Source organism: Aulonocara sp. 'chitande type north' Nkhata Bay, linkage group LG15 (assembly GCF_057382095.1).
Source record: "Aulonocara sp. 'chitande type north' Nkhata Bay isolate Kocher_YH1m ecotype deep benthic linkage group LG15, A_spYH_male_GT1.1, whole genome shotgun sequence".
Lineage (NCBI taxonomy): Eukaryota > Metazoa > Chordata > Actinopteri > Cichliformes > Cichlidae > Aulonocara > Aulonocara sp. 'chitande type north' Nkhata Bay.
Window position 1 is genome coordinate 11,308,024 of NC_141358.1, and position 20,736 is coordinate 11,328,759.

The 20,736-nt window shown below is 40.4% G+C and overlaps 1 protein-coding gene across 4 annotated transcripts in view; it reads right to left on the reverse strand.

Moving 5' to 3' along the window:
• wasf1 (WASP family member 1) overlaps positions 1 to 20,736 on the reverse strand; it is a 63,482-nt gene that overhangs the window by 2,078 nt on the left and 40,668 nt on the right. For 2 of the 4 annotated variants that reach the window (XM_086264121.1, XM_086264120.1), the window contains 7 exons: positions 19,299 to 19,452; positions 14,420 to 14,537; positions 9,576 to 9,659; positions 6,029 to 6,085; positions 5,151 to 5,314; positions 2,921 to 3,100; positions 363 to 931 (listed from right to left, as the gene is read on the reverse strand). In XM_086264121.1, the coding sequence (XP_086120247.1) occupies positions 363 to 931; positions 2,921 to 3,100; positions 5,151 to 5,314; positions 6,029 to 6,085; positions 9,576 to 9,659; positions 14,420 to 14,537; positions 19,299 to 19,452 (1,326 nt within the window). The remainder of the gene's footprint in view (positions 1 to 362; positions 932 to 2,920; positions 3,101 to 5,150; positions 5,315 to 6,028; positions 6,086 to 9,575; positions 9,660 to 14,419; positions 14,538 to 19,298; positions 19,453 to 20,736) is intronic. The other 2 variants (XM_086264122.1, XM_086264123.1) reach the window with 2 other exon arrangements.

A 20,736-nucleotide genomic window follows, 5' to 3' on the forward strand; every position in this document is an offset into this window, starting at 1 on the left:
AAGCTAGGTGTTCTTTTCTCTAACCATTTAGTGTGAAAAATGAATCCTATGGTCCTAGAAGAGTAATGAAAAGGGCGGTAAACAAAAGAGTGGCATCTTCAAAGTTATTTCACGGCCTTCTTTTACAGATTTACAAAAATACAGTTATCTATGATGTAAGACGAGAAAAGCAGCAAAGATTGGAGGAAGTTTTGCTTCAAGACAGGCTTAAAAATATCTGAATATATTCTCTTATCATCACATGCAGAGCTGGCATTACACAATCTTTTCAAGATTTGGAGGCAGTTAAGCTGCTACTATGAAAAAGTGGTCACAACATGGTTTTAAAGAACTATTTGCACATGCATTTACAAACACTTCACCTTTTCTGATAGCCTCCAACAGGACACTGCGTGCATCGCTGATGGGTGGCAGATTGGCTGGATGGTGCCTCTTGGTCCCCATGTCGTGGATGGCGTGGGGGGGAGGGGAGGCCATGGCTCCTGCTGAAGGGAAGGCGGGCACAGGTGGTGGCCCTGATAGGCACGGTGATGAGCTCCGCGCTCCTGGGAGGGGCAGGGGAGGTGGTGGCGGTGGAGGAGGCAGGATGGTGCTGTCTGACTGAATACCAGAACCCGAGGATGGACCTTTGTCCAGGACCTGCTGGAAACGAGCTGGAGATGAGGAGTGGAGGGGAGGTGCCACGGGTGGAGGGGCTGGATGGAGAACACCCGGGGCTATCTGGAGGGGAGCGGGGGGAGGCGGGATGGCTGGGGGATGCTGCTGGACTGGTAGAGGAGGAATAGGAGGAGGAGTGCCGCGCAAGCCTGTGGAGGGTAAGGGTGGAGGAGGAGGGGGCAGAGGGGGAGGCGGAGGAGGAGGAGTGTTGGAGTTGTGGCCTGCTGTCCGGGCTGGAGACTGGGGTCTGCTGTCGGAAAAGCCCGAGCTGGAGCTGGAGGGAAGAAGAAACACGAATGAGGTGGAGGCAGTGGTGGTGCACTGCTGCGGCTCTTTAAGCCTTTCAGAGTACCTGAGAAAACGCTCACCAACAGGTAAAAAGGAGGCTGGACTTTGGTCACCATGTGCTTCATGTGCAAAATTTGAGAGATAATTGAGGTAACTTCAACTTTTTCCACTTGGGAAGATTGTTATATGCCATAAATTCTCTCAAAACACAACAAAACAGCTTGTATATACATGTGCACTTCAATTACTAGTTTTTTTTTTTTAATTAATAGTTTGACAAAATACATGAAAACTGTATATAGCGATAGAGGTTATGAAATGTAAACATGCCAAAATATTATGGTTCCAGCTGTCTGCAAATTGTCTAGTTTTCCTTTGGTAATCTTGATCATTTAAAAGTGCATAGAACGAGTGTATGCAGACGAGATCAAGATGATCTGGTGAAGTTCAATCTGAGCATTAGAATGGGGAAGAGAGGAGAGAGGATATCTGGTACGAGGAGAACAGTTTAACAAAAAACCATTGAACTAGCAGCTTAGTCAAGCCTCAAAATTGACTAATATTTGCTCCACATTTTGCAGCGCTGAGTGTGATCAGCAGAAGAGCACATTCCACCTGGCAGGGACAGTCTAACACCAGGCTTTGCATTTTCCCAATTAAACTTTCTATGAAACTAATTTGACTCAGACTGCGAAAGAAGAACATAGCTGCTTATTTATATCCATGACATCCACCTTTTTAGCCTCAGACCATCTGTAGCACATCATGCATAATAAAACCCCCCCATAACTCCAAAATTATCTCTATCATCTGTCTGAATTTTTAAATCTGTCACCGACAAATGCACGTGTGCCAAGTAAAACGGAAAGCCTGACTATTGTAACGACAGAAACTGCCTGTTCACAAAAGGTGCATGTCAAGAGCCGAGTTTGTTTCGTTCTTATCTTTTCAATTAAAAATGTGCAGCAATGCGTCAGAAGCAGCTGCTGGGAGTGTGGAAGTAACCATAAATACAGCTGCTTTGTGAAACTGCAGAGTTGTCACAGGAGCATGGATAGAGTGACGAGGCCAAAGTATTTCCACTTCACTGTCAGTTCAATAAATTAGAGGTTAAAGATCACCGAGCAACCGGCTTATTGTAACTTGCACATTAAAGACAAGAGTGTGAATAACAGTGGCCGTTCACTGATGCCAAACCTGCGGGGGTTGGTACACCGCTAACACTGCGACACAGAGGAATGTGTCCACAATCAATCCTCCTCCTGTGGTGAAGGAGAAGGGGAAAAAAAGGCACAGCAGGAGGAAGAGAAGACGGAGGAAAAAATAAAGTGTGGAGTGTTTCCTCTCAGGACAGCAGTGCTACTTAATGTGCTGTAGTAAAGGAAAGTTTTCAGAGGAGGTGAAGTGAGAAAATGAGATACAATGGAACATGGTGACGGGAACTTTTAAAATGGCAAAAAAAAAGGAAAATCAGCACGAATTAAAGGTCAGAATAAAGTAAATAAAAGAGCAAGAGGAGAAGGCAGATGCAAGGGCAAGTGCAAAAAAAAAAAAAATCAATGCAAGATTTCTCCAGTGTTACCTTAATCATTCCCTCTGATCTCTTCATCCTTTCAAAAACAGCTACATAAGCGGCCAATATGTGCAGCAGAAAAACAACCTGTAATATGTTCAGTGGCCTTAACAAACAGCTGATCCTGCCCTTCAACAAGCCTTTTTCTTATTTTACTTCATCTTTGTTCCACACACTCTCAAACCACACATTCATCAACCTCTTCAGAACCAGTAATTGAAGGTCGGTCTATGATACTGACAGATGTGTATGAGAAAATGAGATAAACAAGGCTAAGAGATGGGGAGGGAATCGCAGTAGTTACAGATAATTCCTTAGCACTTTTTTAAACTGCTTGAAACACACATTTATGTTTTAGGTGTAGGTAGAACAACAAAGTGAAAACTGAGGCTGATGACTCACCTGATCACAGAAGGTGGCTTTATCTCTCCCAGTGGGTGCATAGGAGGTGGCGGCGGTGGAGGGTCGTGAGGTCGGGAATACATTCTGTCCCCTGTACGGTTAAGCAGTTCGTTCATCTGAGTGTAGGGCAGCGCCGCCAGTGAGAAGGGCCCGTCCAAATGCTCCATGTACAAATGAGTCCTGAGCAGAGAAACCCAGTCATTCATTCACACTGTGTTTGGTTCAGCTGTGAGTCTTTGTGTGTGTGTGCAGTTTTGTGTTCTTTGCACTTACTATTCTTACCCGCATAAAGCTCATCTGTCAGAACTTAAATCATGTCACTTAAACAAAACCCTACATATTCTGGGTAGGTGGAGGTGCTGTATATAGAACTGAGGTATGTTCCCAATCATTTTACCTTGTGTGTGTAAAATATTTGTAAAGGATTAAACAAAAACAAACAAGAAAAACAAACACAAAGCAAACTCACACACAAAAAACAGAAGATATACTAATACTAATATACTAATTATATTTACTGTGGAGTTTGTGTTTGATTAAACACAGCACTAAGACTTTTTGATGATCAGAAATTATGTAGTAATTGGGTCATGGAATTCACAGAGTCCAGTAATCGTAGCCAGCAACACAAATATTGAAAGCCAATATTTAGTATGAGCACCTTTATTCTCCACTACAGCCTGAACCTTTCTTGTCATTTCTTTAAGTCGTCTTCAGGAATAGTTCTCCAGGCTTCTTGAAGGACATTCAGAGCTCTTCTTCAGATGTTAGCTGCCTTTTGTTCTGTTCTTTGTCAAGAAGATCCCACATTGCCTTAATAATGCTGAGGTCACGGACCAGTATGCTTTTACTGTACTGGCAGCGTGTTTGGAATCATTTTCATGCAGAAAAATGACAAATTAATGTTTTCACTCAGAGACCATCTAGATGGTCTTGTATGGGGGATCAAAATCTGATGGTACATTTCTGTGTTCATAATTCCATCAATTTTGACAAGATCTCCAACAACACTGGCTGAAACGCAGCCCTAAATCATGACAGAGCCTCCACTGTGTTTTACAGATGTCTGCTGTGCCTCTCTCCTGATCTCCACACCGATGATGATTCGAAAATCATCGAAAAATGTGGAATCGTCACCACATGAAACTTGTTGTTCAGTTGGCATACCTCAGCAGTGAGTGGCTTCTTGACCAGCTGAGGGTTTAGATCCATCTCTCAGGTCCTGAGTCCAGTCTTTGCAGGATTTCTTTCTTAGAACAATTTTTAACTCTTCATCTGCTGGGAATAGTTTTGTAGGCCTACCACGTCCTTCATTTCTCCTCCACTTGTTTAGTTTCCTCGTTTTAAGGACACTAAGCCTGAAGAACTATTGCGCAAGACCTTTTTTTTTTTTTTTTTTTAAATGTATGAGGATGACTGGCTTCTTTTAAGCAAAATACTTTTAAAAAACGACGTGTGGCACAAGACCTGCGCTCATTATGTTCTTTAAGGTCATGTTTATGGTTTCTTCTGGCCATTACAGAGATCTGGTCACACAATATACATATACACATAAAAACAAGTAAGTAATAATAAGTAAAGAGGCACTTTTCATAAAACAAACGTATTCTCACAGGCCACAAAAGTATACACTTCCTGTTTCCATTTCTCAGCAGTTTAGAATATTTTTTATTCACAAGAATGAATTTCTGCTACAATTATTCTGTTGACAATGCCGTTGCAATCTAGGTGAGTGCCCATCAAAAGACACTGTTATCCACAACATTGTAAATCAAATGCCGACAACCACATCTACGGTCCATTTGCTTGAAATCTATTCTCATCAGTGCTCGCAGAAAAGATTTTGTGTCAGCTATCCACGCTACTGACAAATCCAACAAAACTACCAATTTGCATAAAATGTTTTCTTATTAATCACATTGACTGGCAGGGAAATTACTGAACACGAGTGGCACTGCAGCTCTGAGGCACAATAAAAGCAATCACAACTTTGAAGGACCTTAATCATCCCTTTTGTGGCTGCATTTCCCCAGTGCCACAGAAGTGTAAATTGCGTGAACAGATTCTCTGTGGACAGGACACTATTTATTTTTGTCCATAGGATTGATTTAATCCTGCAGATGAATCCGTTTTTATCAAGTTTTTCAGATTTTCAGCTCTCGTGATGTAATGTGTACGTCATTTCCACCAGGTGACACCTGACTAACTAGTGCCGTCCACCTTCACTCACCTGTTGTCGTGATAACCCGCCGATCCGTTGGCCTCTCTGTGTTTGTCTTCAGGTAAGTCCTGGGCGAGCTCTGCCCCCAGTGCCAGTTTCTGCCACTCCTTCTTACGATCGTGAGGTGCTCGCGGTATCTTCTCCGGCTCGTGTGGACGGTCGATCGCCTTCAGCTTTAGAAGAGGAGGCGAAGATGGTGACGGGGATGGAATAGTTAAAAGGAATAATGGGAAGTGGTGGATGAATCCACATGAGGTGTTTTGGGGATGACAATGAGGATGAGAGTGGAAGGAGAAGAGCAGGAGACAAAAAATAATATTAGCCATTAAATATATTTTCCAAAACTGATGGATTGTTAAACATTTGAACGACAGAGCTTGAAAATTACAGTCAAGATTTATCAATGCAGAAGTAGAAAGAAGCGTTCACACACTCAAACAACCAAATCCAAAACTTAATAACTGATCCAAACTGTCCCTCTTTGTAATTTACTTTAAGGTGCCAAATAAACATCAACCTACCACAACAGTCTTAACAATATCTGTGCTTTCTAATCACCTTAAACTTAAAAGCACATTTTTTTAAAGGGGTAGCGCTTCACAGAAAATACTGCATCACACAAGCTTGGGAGCAGGGAGTGCTCATTGACTGACTGAATCAAATTGTGGGTAAATATTTTTTTTTCCCAAAGCTTAAAAGTCTATAAAGAAAGATGGGTAATATTTTGTGATAATCTCGTGCCCATCGTCAAACAGCAATCCCTGACTCCCAGATTTCAGCATGACTGATTTGCAACAGAGGGAAAAAAAAACAGCAGCAAGCTGCTGAGGTAGAAGTTTGTTCTTTTTTTTGTTTTTAAATCAAATAATTGCTGTTTTTTCACATACCTGCCCTGGAAGGTCTAAGTACCTATAGACCTGATCATACATGCGGGGGTCCTGCAACTACAAGAACAAAAACAAAAACCACAAGAGAAGCACCAGGGGTGAGGGGACGGGGTTCAAAATAATCAACACGGCACAGGATTGAGCACAGCGCTGCTGCACACAGTCAACGGGGACAAAAACAGAGTGGGCGGTGAGAAGTAGGACAAAAGGGAAAGAGGGGGGAAAAAAAGTGCTGTTAAACAGAAAAATGACAACGTGCACAGCGCGGGGGACGTCACAATGGCACGCAAAGACCCACACACACCCACGGTGAATATAACAGAGCGCCGCTTCATCCCAAACAGACAGACTAAGGCAGAAAAGGAGAGATCTCACTGGAATGGGGGGAGCAAATCTACAAAGGTGTGTTTCTACATGCGATGCACAGCAACAACCCACACTGGAGAATGACATGCAAAACAGAAAATGCACACACTCGTGCTAGCCAACCCAAAACAATGAGAGAGCAGATTATATTAAAGAAGGGCAATAAAAACATAAAGGGGACTTTTCACAGTCAATCTAAATATAAAGATATGCATGAAAACACTTTACAATCTTTAGTCAACTTAAACCAGCTAACAATATAAATCAATGTGAAAAATTATTCTCAACGCTAAACATAGACAACTGTAATAAAAGCAAACTTACGAACTAATAAAATAAAACATATTTATTCTGCAAAAACTGGATAAAACAAGTGAGTTTGGCTTTAAATATTATGTTTCTACTTTCTATCTTCTTGTGGTGCTCAGCTTATTTGCTTTATTAAGGACATGCATGTAAATTTTCACAAATATATTTACAGTCGACAGCTGCGTATAGCGTAGATATTAACCAATACACCATTAACTTCAGTTTGCAATTAAGAGTGAACAGCATATTGGTTCAGGGACTCTTTTCAGCTGCTGGTCTATACACAGCTGGCACTTTGGAGAATATTTACAGTATGTGGGAGCAATTGTGTTCATGATAACGAGGGATCATGTCAGCCAGTACAAGTGCATCATGTGGCTGTGATTTAAAGAGTTTTACAAGAAGAGGGGGGAGGACTGCAGCACAGGAACACTGTTTTTTTTCTAAGGCTACACAGACAATACCTGTTAGTGGGATGCTTTTATGATGCATTTTTTGTGCCTTTTTTTGACATTAAGACAAAAAAAGAAAGCACAGACATGCTTGTGTGTTAGTAATTTAACAAGACGTATTTGTGCTGATTATAAAAACACAATCCGTTTCAAATAAAACTATTTACAACACAAGCCGATATTCAGTTAGGGTATCAAACAATACCAATATTATATCTAGCTGTAGACGTACCAAACAAGAGAGTGTGTGTGTGTGTGTGTGTGTGTGTGTGTGTGTGTGTGTGTGTGTGTGTGTGTGTGTGTGTGTGTGTGTGTGTGTGTGTGTGCGCGCTCAGATGAAGCATGTTGGCTGAGGTGACAGGTTGTGGACAGCATCTTCTCTGGTTTGGTTAAATGATGCTGATTTTGTTCGCTGAGAGAATAAATTCCAACTGTAACGCACATCGATTCGGTTCTGAATCATCGTGGCCTATTATCCCTGATGAGGCATCGACTGAAGAAAAGCATCTCCGCTTAAACACACACAGTCAGACACACAACCGCCTCCTCCTCTGCTTAAACACATTAATATATCTTAACTAAAACTTTATTATTTATTAGATTGTCAAGACCTTTTACCGTGTCTAAGCTGCGCTGGGCCTCTAAAATCCAGCTGCAATCATCGAATCAGTTATGAGTTTTACTTTTCCTAAACTCGGCTTCCTGAAAGGTTTTCAGTTTTAGCCTCGTGGCAATATAACATTAAATAACACTTGAAATAAAAATAAGCTAATGTACTATAAAATTCCATCTATGGGTCTATAGACTATAATGAGTGAATTTTTTGCTTTAATGACATAAGAAGAAGGGTTGGCAGGAAGGACAGGTGGCAGTCAAACGTATAGTGTGACACAAACCGTCCATCAAACAGAGTGTCTGAGTGATGGCTTTAATGCTGTAGTGCAGCAATCAATGTGAAAATAAGTTTTTGTTTTAATGGAGGGGAAAATAGCTTAGATAGTGTTCGTACAAGAGAGAAAATGAGACATTTTTTTCTGTGAGCGTGTGTTTGTAAGCGTGCATGTGTGAGTCACAGCTGTTATATATGTAGCTAATTTTCAATGGGCTGTGTGCCTCTGCTAGGTCGTCATCTTTCATCTGAATGGACTGGTACTGGCAGAGGAAGTGCCGCTGTGTAAGCACAGTGTGTATATGCAACACAGTGGTTATAGATTTATTTTATATACAGACTGTATTCCTGTGTGCACACCTGTGTCCAGACCGTTATACACACTACAGGCATCATTTGTGCGATCATTTGTGCGTATAGTTTCAACTGACAGACTCAGCAGAATCGTGGCTATGTAACCCCCCCCTCCCCAACCCCCATCACAGGAATGCCCACAGAGGCATTCAACCACTGCTGACAATAACGCTAACCTCTCACAATATGCACACATAGCTGCTGCTGCTGATCTTTGTAAAATAAACCATTTGGATGCAAATCCTTAATGAAGCCTCATGTCAATACTGAAATAAAGTCCTAGCAAGGTGAAGAAGGCTCAAAAATAGCACGAAATATGAAAAGTTACTGATGCCTTTACTGCAGCAAAAGCAAATGTCTTCCTGTACAATGCACTCTGACGTGTGCTTTTCTCAGTGTGCTTTTCTCAGTGTGCTTTTGTAACAATCCAAGCAGAAGACGTCCCGCTTTCATATGTCCTTTAGTGTTAGTTTGACCAAACCACAAATCAAAAGACATGTGGAGGTAAGTCAAAAGCACTACCAACTACCACACAGGTAAGTTACTGCTCTGAGTTGTCTTGCAGTTAGTATAGTGAGTTCTCAGCGCTGTATCCCAAATTCCTTATTTTCAAAAGGTGTGCACTGACACGCCTACAGGTATGGCTTGAAATTATTCATATTTAAACTCAAACAGTACACATTTTTTTTTATGTCATTGTTCATTGCTCATCGTTAGACTGCACTAAAGACGTAAACATAAAGTATTATTAGAAGATTAGAGTATATTAGAGTATATTATTATTAGAGTATATTATCTAGAAACACACAAAAGATGTTTTACTGAGCAGCATACTTTGTGTGTGTTAAAGCCACAGCCGTATGTATTTAAAGCTCATGTAACCACAGGCTATGTTTAAAACTTGAGTTTTGTCATCTGCCCTTTTTTGTAGATTGTTGGTAAAAGGCACATCAAGGGCTCTTGCCCCCCCCCCCTTTTTTTTTTTCTTAAACAGAACTGGGATGCAGGTAAGTGTTAGAGGGTTGTTAGTGATGGGCTTGAGGTGGGCAGCTCACTTGCCCAAAGCAAACCAGAGGGGGGAGTGGAGAAGTGGGAGGATAGAGAGGGCTGCAGGCCACTGCAAAGCAGAGCAGATGCTCTGGTGGAGGTGGAGAGAGGACAAGGGAGAAGCTCTTACCTCTGGGGGAGTAAGGGAGGGAGGAGGGGTTTCAGAGAGGACTCTTATAAGGCTCTTGGGACACACAAGATAAGGCATTTCCAGCTGCACAGAGTTAGATAAAGATTCAGAAAATAATGTAAAAGCAATGGTAGAGAAGAACAAGGACAGTGGAAGCTAGATCCTGAAGCAGGATCTTGACTGAACTTTACTGTTAAAACATTACTTGCTTTATGCTTTACATAGTATTAGCACTTAGCTCAAAATTTAAGCTAAAATGGAATCAAAAAGCTGTAAATTGACTGTAGACAAGCTGAGTTCATATAAATATAGCTAGTAAATTGGGATAAGAATACTGCACTGTCTGCTTGTCTCTTTTTTGCTTATTAGCCATCGTTGCTATTGCAGTAACAAGCTATTAAACTAACACAGCTCCACTAGCCTGCAACAAGCCATAAGAGCAACAGAAGGAGGTGTACTGTTATGAGGCAGGTGGCAGAATTATGCCTTGCGTTGTAGGTGCAGATGTCTCCTCTACATGTGTCGTAGTATCACAGAAATTCGATTAGAAATAAACAGTTTCTCATACCAGTGTCCTAAAGCAAAACATCTTGATAGTTAAGGCTCTCTAGCATATATGCAACAGTGACTGCAATGTCGTTTCAGAGTCATTACATTTACTCGGGATGACTTAAGCTTCATGAGAACCTGAAAACAGTCACAGATCTGCAGCTGCATTATCAGTTGGTGAGCAAAAAAGGACGACATTGTCAGTGGAGACATGAAAGTGACTTTTCTATATCATGTGTTTAAAAAAAAGAAAAGAAAAAGCCATTCCAGTCCCACTCAGGAACAAATGCTAGAACTGCCCACTATTAAACAACCAACACCCACTGGTGAACTGGGAGCCATGTGAAAAAAATGTATTCCTGCTTATAGGGAAGTATTTAAAATTGGGGGGAAAACATCAATAGATATCTGCTCCAGCCACGAGTGCTTTAATGAGACAGGAATAGCAGAGGAAGAGCAAAGGGGATTCTTCATAAAGGGGATTCAGATGTTGGAGATCTCAATGCCTAGTGGACCCAAACACTGATCTCAAAGAGAAACACACGATTTTACGTCTTTCTCTCTGTTCATGTTCTTCTCATTCGCTGAGACTTTCACCCTCCGTTTCCTCTGACTAGCTCAGCACATAGTCTACTGCTAATCCACTGAGGCTAACACAGAGGCTAATGAGATTAGGAAACTGCAGGTTTCTTCCCCCCCTCTCTCTGCCATATGCTGCTTGTCATTTATCACTGGCTTCTAGCTGGCTGGGCCTGTGAATACCACAATTTGTTAAATGTGGCTTCAGTCTAATGATTAGTGATGTGACCATGTAAGAAAATAGTTTGGGGATGAAGAAGATTAAATACAGTGCTGGGAAACACTTACATGTTTGAGATCATGAAACTAATTTATAATATTAGTTAAAGATAACAGATTTAATACAAAATGTAGTTAATTAATGAAATCATCATTTATAAAGTGGGGAAAAAAAACTATCCAAACCCTCAGTTTTTAGCTTTCAGGCAGTTTTCCTCGTTCTTACTTTAATCATTCCTTCAGCTTTCATATGCTTACCACATTTTCCACGGCCGTGAATGTGACCTTTCAAGTAAACTTAAGACTTATTTAACTTTGTCTTGATTCCTTCTTTGATTATTCTTAATAACAACCCTTACAAATTGAGTTCATTCTAGCACTGACATTTTAAAAACAGGAGACATCAAGGTTGCTCAAGAAACTGACCATTTACTTTAATAAATATCAGAAATGTAATTTGAAAAAAAGAAAAGAAAAAGAGGTATTGCTTAAGGCGCGTGTTTAACATTGATATCGGTTTCATTATTCTGGCCACTGATCTATGATGGATGTCCTTGTTGTTACTTTGTTCAAGGAGTTATTCACTCCCAGCCTTCAACATCGTGAGCTGAAATAATATATGTAATTTTTTTCATTTTTTGTAGTTTAAGAAAGAATGCAGACGTGACCGAATCAGCTAAGCTGAGTCTCTGTTTGAAAAGTACAATAATTCAAAATACCCACTATATAGTATATGCATCAGAAAGCTTCTATGTTTAAATATGTGTGATGGCAACGAAAACTATATTTCTAAATGATTATTTATTGACTTTTTGTGTGGATTAATTCTCAGAGCAAAAATAAGCAACCTGCCTGGGGACTGCATTTAATTCTTTTCAAATTTGAGACTAATTGCAGTGAAGGCAGGTTGCTAGTGTGAAGCAACCTGCCTTCACTGCAATCAGTCTCAATCTGACTCAAGATTGTGCATCCACACAGTGACAAAGGTTGGTGGCAGTAATTTTGGCTGTCCTAGTCTCCAACCACCACCTTCACTAGTGTGACTGCAGCCTAGATATACTGTTTTTATGTTATTATAATATGTTATTTAAAATTAATGTCAAATGAAAAATGTAATTAGAACTTTTGCAGGTTCAGTTTAAAAAAAAAGAAAGAAAGAAAAAAGTTTAAGGTTTAAGAGTTTTGTTCTTCACGGTACAACTTCATCTGCTACTCCAGTTTCATTTACTAAAAACTATGGCGTTCACACCAGATCACCATTAAGGTCTAGAGCAGTACATATGTGACAAGAAAAGCCATCAAACAAAAAACTAAACTAAATAAATAAGACGAATTTAAAAATATAATTCAAGATAAACAACACAGCTGCTGCAGCCAGAGCCCAGAAGCATAAGCGTAATGTCTTAGTATCTCGGCATCATCATTAAGAATATATCTGACTTTAATTAAAACTGTGCATCCATTAAATAAATGCGTTATTTAGATGGATTCTTCTGGCGTGTAAAATAGTTTTAGGCTTAAGTTGCAGTGTTAAATGATGTAAAGAAAATTATTTTAACTATTAAGTTAAAATAAATATTTACAATACTTACAAATATTTTATAAGGCCAATGAGAGACCTATTAAGGTTTAGTGCCTTTTGATTTAGGATTAGGTAGCTATAGATAAAAGCTATTTAATTGTTGTATATTTCAGTTGCTTGCAGCTAGTAAGGAAGAAAAAAAAAAAAGAAAAAAGGAAGCACTTAATAAAGTTTCTATCTAATAACTGATGCTTATGATAGAAAGCAAAACAATTTACACAGTCTGTAGCTCCACAGACCCTCTTATTATCCACACAGCCCCAAATTATGGTCACTTTGTACATGTTGATCTATTATCTTGAACAAAACCTGCTCCGTGATAAAAATGAACTTGAAGCTTCCCAGCTAATGTTAATGTTGTCAGAAAAAAATAATTCAATTTGGAGGAGCAAAGCGTCTGCAAACTTCTGAATTTTCTTCTGAAATTATAAGATGAAGTATCAATGGTAAACATAATTACAGCTACAAATGCATAAGCACGCACACACACACACACTGAACCCCATGACTGAGAGGGCCATTAAGATGATGTGGCAGAACCACTCAATCAGCAAATTGATGAAGTGTAAAGTTATCAAAGATCTAAACCCGGAATTTATGTGTGTATATGCGAGTGCTTTTTCTATCCTTAATCTTTTCAATGAGTGATTCTGCATGCTTCCAGCGCGCATGTATGCACGTGCACCTTCTTTGAGCCATCTTTGTCCTGTTTCTCCATGTGACCATGTATCCACCATGATGATTACACAAACCACCATATATGTTTGTGTAATAGCTCTATTCCTCCATATATCCGGTTCTCCCTGTGAATATCTTTAAGGCCTTTCCATGGGGTCTGTCTAAGTGCCATTGTGGTGAGAGGGAAATGAACATTGCTTTACAAGCTGAGCCCACCCGGAGCTTTAATTAGAAGGAAATCATTGGAATGAGCTCTGGCTGCAAGCGGTCATATCAGCCTAACCCTCTGGAGCAAATAAGCTTTACCTAATGTTGCATGTTGTAGCTTTCTGTTTCATTTACTGCTTAAAAAAAAAAAAAAAAAAAAAAAAAAAAAAGTGCACACAGACTAGTAAACAACCACAAATATCACTACAGTTACTTTTATTCTCTCAATCCTCCAACTAATTCTCAGCAAAACTTGTCCTCTGTGCGTCATTCCCACAATCATTAAAAACCTCATAACCAGCAAATTATATCCTCAGTGTTCACATAAACCCTCAACAGAAAATCTCTTTACTCCTCAGTGACATGATTGTAATGAGCTTTGATTGACTGCGAGGGGGCAAAATGGGGAGCATGCACCGCTTCCCACGCAGGAAAATGCAAGCTGGTGCTGATTAGAGCTCCTGATGCTGAGGGTGGGAAACCCCTCGGTTTGAGTTGGGGGGGGTCATAACTCAGCACTTGGCGAGGAAGAGCCAAAGCCACATAATTTAATTTGTCTGTGTAAATACATTGAAAAATAAAAACAACCTCAGAATGCAAATGCTTATAGATATTCCTCATGAGGCTACGAGTGACTGTTTATTTGTCGAGAAGAAGAGACGTGACGCACAGCGCAGGGGCAACTGAAGACCAGATGCTCCCATTAATTAGATGTAATGATCACACAAGCAATAACTAAGAGGGTTGACAGAGGGAAGAGTTTATAATCTATGAGTGGTGACTAATTAACTCATTTGGATGTGTGGTATAAAGCCAGACCTCTGAATCTATTAGTGAATCACCCTGCCAGTTTTTTCAAGCAGGACAGATCAATCTGTATCTGTGAAGCCTCTTCGCTCTTCTACTCGCTAACCTCCGTGTGCTGCTGCCTGTCATAAACGCCTCAGTCTACGGCAGTGCACTCGTAAGCTGCTGTGTGAAAAAGCAAAAACGCAGCCGAACCTGTGCTTTTTAATTCTTCTAGACTTACCTTCTGTTTCCGCCTCTCCTTCCTCTTGTCCTCTGTGTCCTGAAGCATCTTTTCTCTCCACAGGTCAAAGAAATAGGATGGATTGGTGTAGAACTTTAGACCCTCCTTTCCATCGTCTCTGTAGACGAGCAAAAGAAACCAAGGAATCTGAGATTCGTGATTAGCAAATTTCAAATTAAAGCTCATTTATTTTCCTCTGAATCCCTGTTGGGGTATGTAACCTTTCATTTAAAAAAAAAAAAAGAAACATCACTTTCTTTTCTTTAAGCATTTACTGCTCCTAAAACTTATTTTCATTTTCAGCGAATCTGCTCGCTAATAACTGGATTAAACATTTGATCTATTAAACACAGTGACAGCTTTTAATGTTTTCCTCCCCGTAATTTTACTAAGACAACACAAGACCAATTAAAGCAGAATATTCTAATGTTTAAGGAGCTAAAAACCAAAAAATATTTTGCCATCCATTCCTGAAAACTGTAACCCAAATATCAAAATACTTGCAGGTTTTATTTTTATATCTCCTGAATAATTGTTTCAGTGCTTCACAGTGTAGGCTGGCAAGAGTGAGAGGAGGCACAAGACAAACTGCAACAAAAAGTCATTATTCTGATTTATTTGCTTTTTTTTTAATGAAGAGTTTCCAAAAATGCGGGAGCTGCAGAAGTTGAACATCACTGAAACTCAAGAGCAGAGGATGAAAAAGGAGGGTAATGTTTATTTGCTTGTGCCCCTGCTCGTCTTTGTCTCTGTTCCCTGTGAAAACAAGCACTTGTCATGAATAATAACTAATGGTGTGTGTTATCATTCATTCCCAATTCAACTCTCATTCTCTTTCTGAATTCCTCAGTAGCATTACAGAAGGGCACGGTGGCTCGTGGTGACTGGACGAGATCAGTGCTGCGAGTATAAGGAGGGAAACATAAAGGGACATCTGACAGATGCAGATAGTTATCACATAATATCATTTCCTCTTGACAAGGAAGTAATCATACACAGGTGCCCCCAACATGCCGCCTGGAAATGCCATTTGATATCAGTATGGGGTACGACTAATTTGCTCTGCTGATGTCTTTGTCCAAATAAATTCAAAAAATCTTTCACTGGTGTTTAACTCATCCGTCCAGAATGTTTTTAAAATAAATGATTATTGTCATCTGCCCTTTTTTGTAGATTGCTAGTAAACATGGAATCTTTCTGGCATGTAGTCACCAATGACTCAATGACTAAATACTACTACTACTATTACTATGGTTTCGTTTATCATGTTGTTCTTCATTCTCTCCTCGCTAGCAAAGGCAAAGCTGTATTTACGTATTATCACCTATCACCTGTTCATGTGCATAGCTATATTTTTTGAAAATGTGTGTCTAACACAAACCTGTATCATCACACTAATAGAGTAAGGTATCCACATATAGAGCCAAGCCGAAAGGTGACGTGAGGGTGAATTAGAATTGCGTAGCAGCTCATCTGGCTCAGTTTACAAGTCACTGCCCGTAAGACAGCAAATGTGACTCTGGCCTCGAGCACAGTTTGGATGAAGTCCCATTTGGGTAATCTCTGTGTCCAAGTTCCTTGTGAATTATATAAGGATAGACAGACAAATGACAGATGCCTGGCTGTAGAATTAGCTTGTCCTTCATTCGGATGAGTTAAAACCTCCACGTGTGAAAGTATGTGTCCGGATATTGATACAGACCCAGAGAAGAAATATGAGCTTCTGAAGGCTACTCAAGAGAGAGTATCCCCATGATGAGATACCGAGTGAATGCTGAAAAGAGAACTCTTATTTTTAACCTTTTAAACCTTGGCCAAACCAGGAGCAGGAACTGCGTCGGCTGAGGCTGTGTGTCCAGACCGTTCGGTAGTCCTAAGGTGAACCTGTGAGCACTTGCATTCACCCGCTGTTGCCCACGCCTAGGGAGTCAATTATTTGGCAATGTCATGTTCATGAAAAAGCGAGGCTTCAGAAGGCAAGAGTGGAAAGTTTAATGATATGCAACACAATAAAGGGAAGAAAAGCTTCTGCGGTGTGCACTGCAGGTCCTCTTTGAGAGTTAAAGTAAATTATTATGCCTGCTATTTTTTTGTGTAGTTGAGGTGCATGTTTATGTTGTGTATGAGAAAGAGAAGCTCTTTTCAGGGTGGATCTGAGAAGTAACGGCATAAGGAAGTATCCTAGGGAGCCTCTTAGTAGAGAGAGTATAAATACAGGAAAAAAAGGGGGTGGGGGAGGAAGGACAAGAGGAGGAGGGAGAAATCTAACAGCAAAGAAAATTCAAAAGATCCCAAAATATGGCCAGATTCTAATTAATTAAACAGAAGAATGAAATCACCACCCATGACAATCCTAATCATTAAGCCAGTGCTGATGAACAAAAGATAAATAAATAAATAAAAGCAGCTCCAGATGACTCCAATGACTGTAGATGCCAGTCTTTAGGTCAAAGGAACATCTAGTAGAGAAACTGTTCTCTATATAACGGCAGTTACATCGAACACACTATTGGACTATGTGCCCAAAGCTACCCTATCACTTACTGGAAAATTGAAATTATTTTTTCAAACATTAGCTGTTAACCTCTGAAAATAATAAATGAGAATAAATGAGAATTCGTTTTCTGCTAGCGTGACAGCAAAGCACTTAAGCGAAGCAGAAACCTGTACCCGGCTCTCCCCCGGTCTAGGCCACGTCAAGGCCCATGGGTTAAAAGCACAGCAGTGACGAGGTTTGTACACCTCAGCCTACCTCTCTCTTACAGTGCACGCATCTCTATAAGCACATCCACCAACAAAGAGATTATGTTTGGCTTTTAACCTTTTTTGCAAGTGGCCCTATCAGGGGGAAAGCATTAGATAGAAAAGGAGGGGAAAAGGTGAGTGAAGAGTGAGGATGAAAAAAAAAAAGGAACAAAGTGAGAAGGTCATAAAATAGAAGAGAGAAAGTGCTGCCCAGCAGAACTTTTTATGGATTATTCATCTTTAAATGCCTCGCTCTTCTTGCTCTCTTCGCCCCCTACTTGTCCACAAGAGCCAGGAGAGATGCCTGGTGTCAAGGACTGACAAGCCTGCCAGTAATAATAAAAAAAACAAAACAGTGTCCTCTTGAGTTACACTTTAAAGCCAACCCAAAAAAACTGTCCAGACACAAACCACACAAAATAATGTTTAACTGTTTATCCATTCTAAATTTAAGTAAAACTGCCACATCAGCATCAGTGTCTTGTTTAATGAAAGCTTTTATAATGGTAGGCACAACCGTAATACGAGTGAATGGGCCGAATGAAAGCTGTAATTGAGGACCGTTTGGGTACATTTTGCTGACACAGTGGGGTGCAATCAGCCTCTTCTGGTGCCCATCAATAAAATACGAGCGCAATAATGTTTTCCGCTCTCCAGAGACAGAAAACACAGGGTAAACTTCTATTAACGGGAAACATGCAATTGTAGGAACAACCCCTTCTTTTGCAAACCATTTCCAGAATGCTAAATTAAACATGTATTATAATTGTAAAAAATACAAATAAAAAATACTGGTGGTTGCCAGTCCCGCCCTTTAGACTCCTAGTAAATGCACCTGTGATATCAATTTGAAAATCTTAGGTGACATGTTTTCATAAGATTTTCAGAAAACTTGAGGTCAACATCACTGATATTCATATTTGTGTGAGATTTTTAGGAAATGCACCTATGGTATTAATTTAAAAATCTTGAGTTATCGTGTTCACAAAGTTGTGTCACACACTACCCCAAGCCTATTCAAATGGCGGCCCGCGGGCCAAATGCGGCCCAGAAGCAACCTGCGAGTGGCCCTGCCTGTGGTCCTGGCAGAAACACAGAGAAAACGCAAAAAATTAATTCATTAATTAATTTTAAAAAAATTTAAAAATTTAAAATTCCCACAGCGTAGTGTAGACTGTGAATGCAACACTCCTAGTAGCCTAGCAATATTTAACCCACAATGCACCGTGATGTAAACATATTAAACAATCATCGTAATATATGATGCGACAACAGCATGTCTTTCTCACTCCAAAAGCGCAAAATTGACAATGAAAACTGTCGGTTTAACCCTGCCTGGACTGACAAATACTTATTCATTTTACCGAGTTTAATAATCTTACAACCGGAGTTGTACTACCATGGTGAGGGTCCTGTACAGCCCAAGAGAGAGCTGCAGCATCTTTCCTTCGTGTTTGCTTCTTGGCGAAGAAGAAAAGGCCTTTCACAGATTCTGAAACAGTGAAATACTGCATGCTGGCCGTGGTGGATGCGGTGAAAAGTGATGAAAAAATTAAAGTAAGTGTGACATCTGCTATTAAAAACGTACCCCTGTAGGACAGTTCAAATATTCGTAGAGTTGAAGTTCTGGCGTCAGACGAGTTTGAAATGCTGTTAAATGACCTGAAGAAAACTGATAATGCACAGTTGTGCGTATATGTCCGTTTTTTGGATGGGAAATTGCTCGGCTTACTACCGTTAGAGGGACACACAGCTGGCGAAATAATGTTTGAGAAGATTTAAGCTCTTGTGAGAGGTCACCAGATTTACAGGGGAAAAGGAATAAAAAAAAATTACTTGTTTTTCCAGTACAGTTGTGTGGGTTTGAAATTGATCATGATCTGCTGCTTACTGGCTTCAAAAAAAAAAAAAAAAAAAAAATACCTGGCCCAGATAAATTTGAAAATCTGGCCAAACTAACTTCGTAGTTGAATAGCCATGCACTACCCGCTTGCCCACTTGGTGGGATGATGACAACATCCCATTACCCCATCAGTCTTTCATGGTTGAGAAGTAAAAACCCCAATACAATAGAACCAGTTACAATGGTTTGCAAAAAGGATCCCAGAGTCAGTGAAACTGGCTGGATTCAGACCTGTAGGGTGTGAGGATGTTGAGCGGTGGGGGCTGCTCGCAGGTGTGGTACGTCTCCTGCAGTGGGACAGGCAGAGACGTGCGATCAAACAGCTGCTGGTCCTGAACAGTAGAACTCCTGAAGGCCTTCCTCATGGTGATGTCCTGAAGAGACACTGGGAAAGGAGGGACAGATGGAGAAAAGAGAAGAGAGGGGAAGAAAGCAGGTTCTTTGTGAAGCATCTGCCACATGTATGTTTGCTACCTCTATGAAGGTAGAAGGAGAGACAGCATTTTAAGACCAACGCTTACTGCTGTTTGACTGTACCTGCCTAACAATGTTCAGAAAACACACACACACATCCCAACCAACAGGCTCTTTGTCTCTCTCATGTCATTGATGAACACAATAATTAGCATCTGGTTCCGTCTCCTCATTATCATCATCAATCTGACATCATCAATCAAACAGTCACAATCAACATTACAGCAGACTAAACCTATTATAAACCACTAAGCGTCCTCCCTCAGGCTAACGCTACATTGCTGTCCTAACTGGTCGTCTTCAAGTCCCTTAAAGTAAACAACAACATGATGAACAAGATAAGCTAGGCTAGGCGAAGCTAAGGTCGTCTCTCAGAAACCGTAGAAATGATTGCCCTTCTTTCATCCGGGAATAACTGACATTTTCAGAGGGCAATAAAAAAAAAATAACAGAAGAAAAACACACACACACACACACACACACACACACACACACACACACAGACCAATGCTAACCCTCAATCTGGTAAACAGAAAGTCTTGGAAAGAGATCTAGAACGTTGCAACTAGATCTGAATTATACATGAGGAAGTGACAAATGGATGTACTTTAATGGTGCCCAGAAGAAGCTCAGGAAAAGAAAAAGAAAAAAAAAAAAAGTCATGGCACGGCAGACCAACAAACATGACAGAACGAACGTACAATCTAAAAAACACTGCAAGGAAATCACTTACAGTCATTTAACCATTGCCTCAGCAAAATGAGATAAAGCCCAGTAAGGGTCTACTAACACAATTTAGTCCTCTACATTGCAGCAATGCAGCTGGATAATGACTTCCACAGACTGTCAGTGTTGTGACATACCAGCCACCTGAGGCACTGAAGTATCATTATGAACAAACACCATGAGGGAGCTGAGCTTTCGTGAGTAACACTCTGCAAGGGAGATAGGAGGCCATAGAATGCAAGAGGGAGATAATAAAACGACTTGGACACACCAGAGCCGGTATAATGGCAACAGGGGACAGACAGAGACGGAGAAAAGATGTACCAACAGTAAAACAAAGTGCAGCAGCTGACATGAAAGAACCATTCGTAAGAAATACTGGCAAACAAATGGTGAAAAGAGAGGAAATTTGAAGAGAGAAAAGACCTAAAACTAACATGGGAATGTGCAGCGAAAGAGAAGGAGGGGG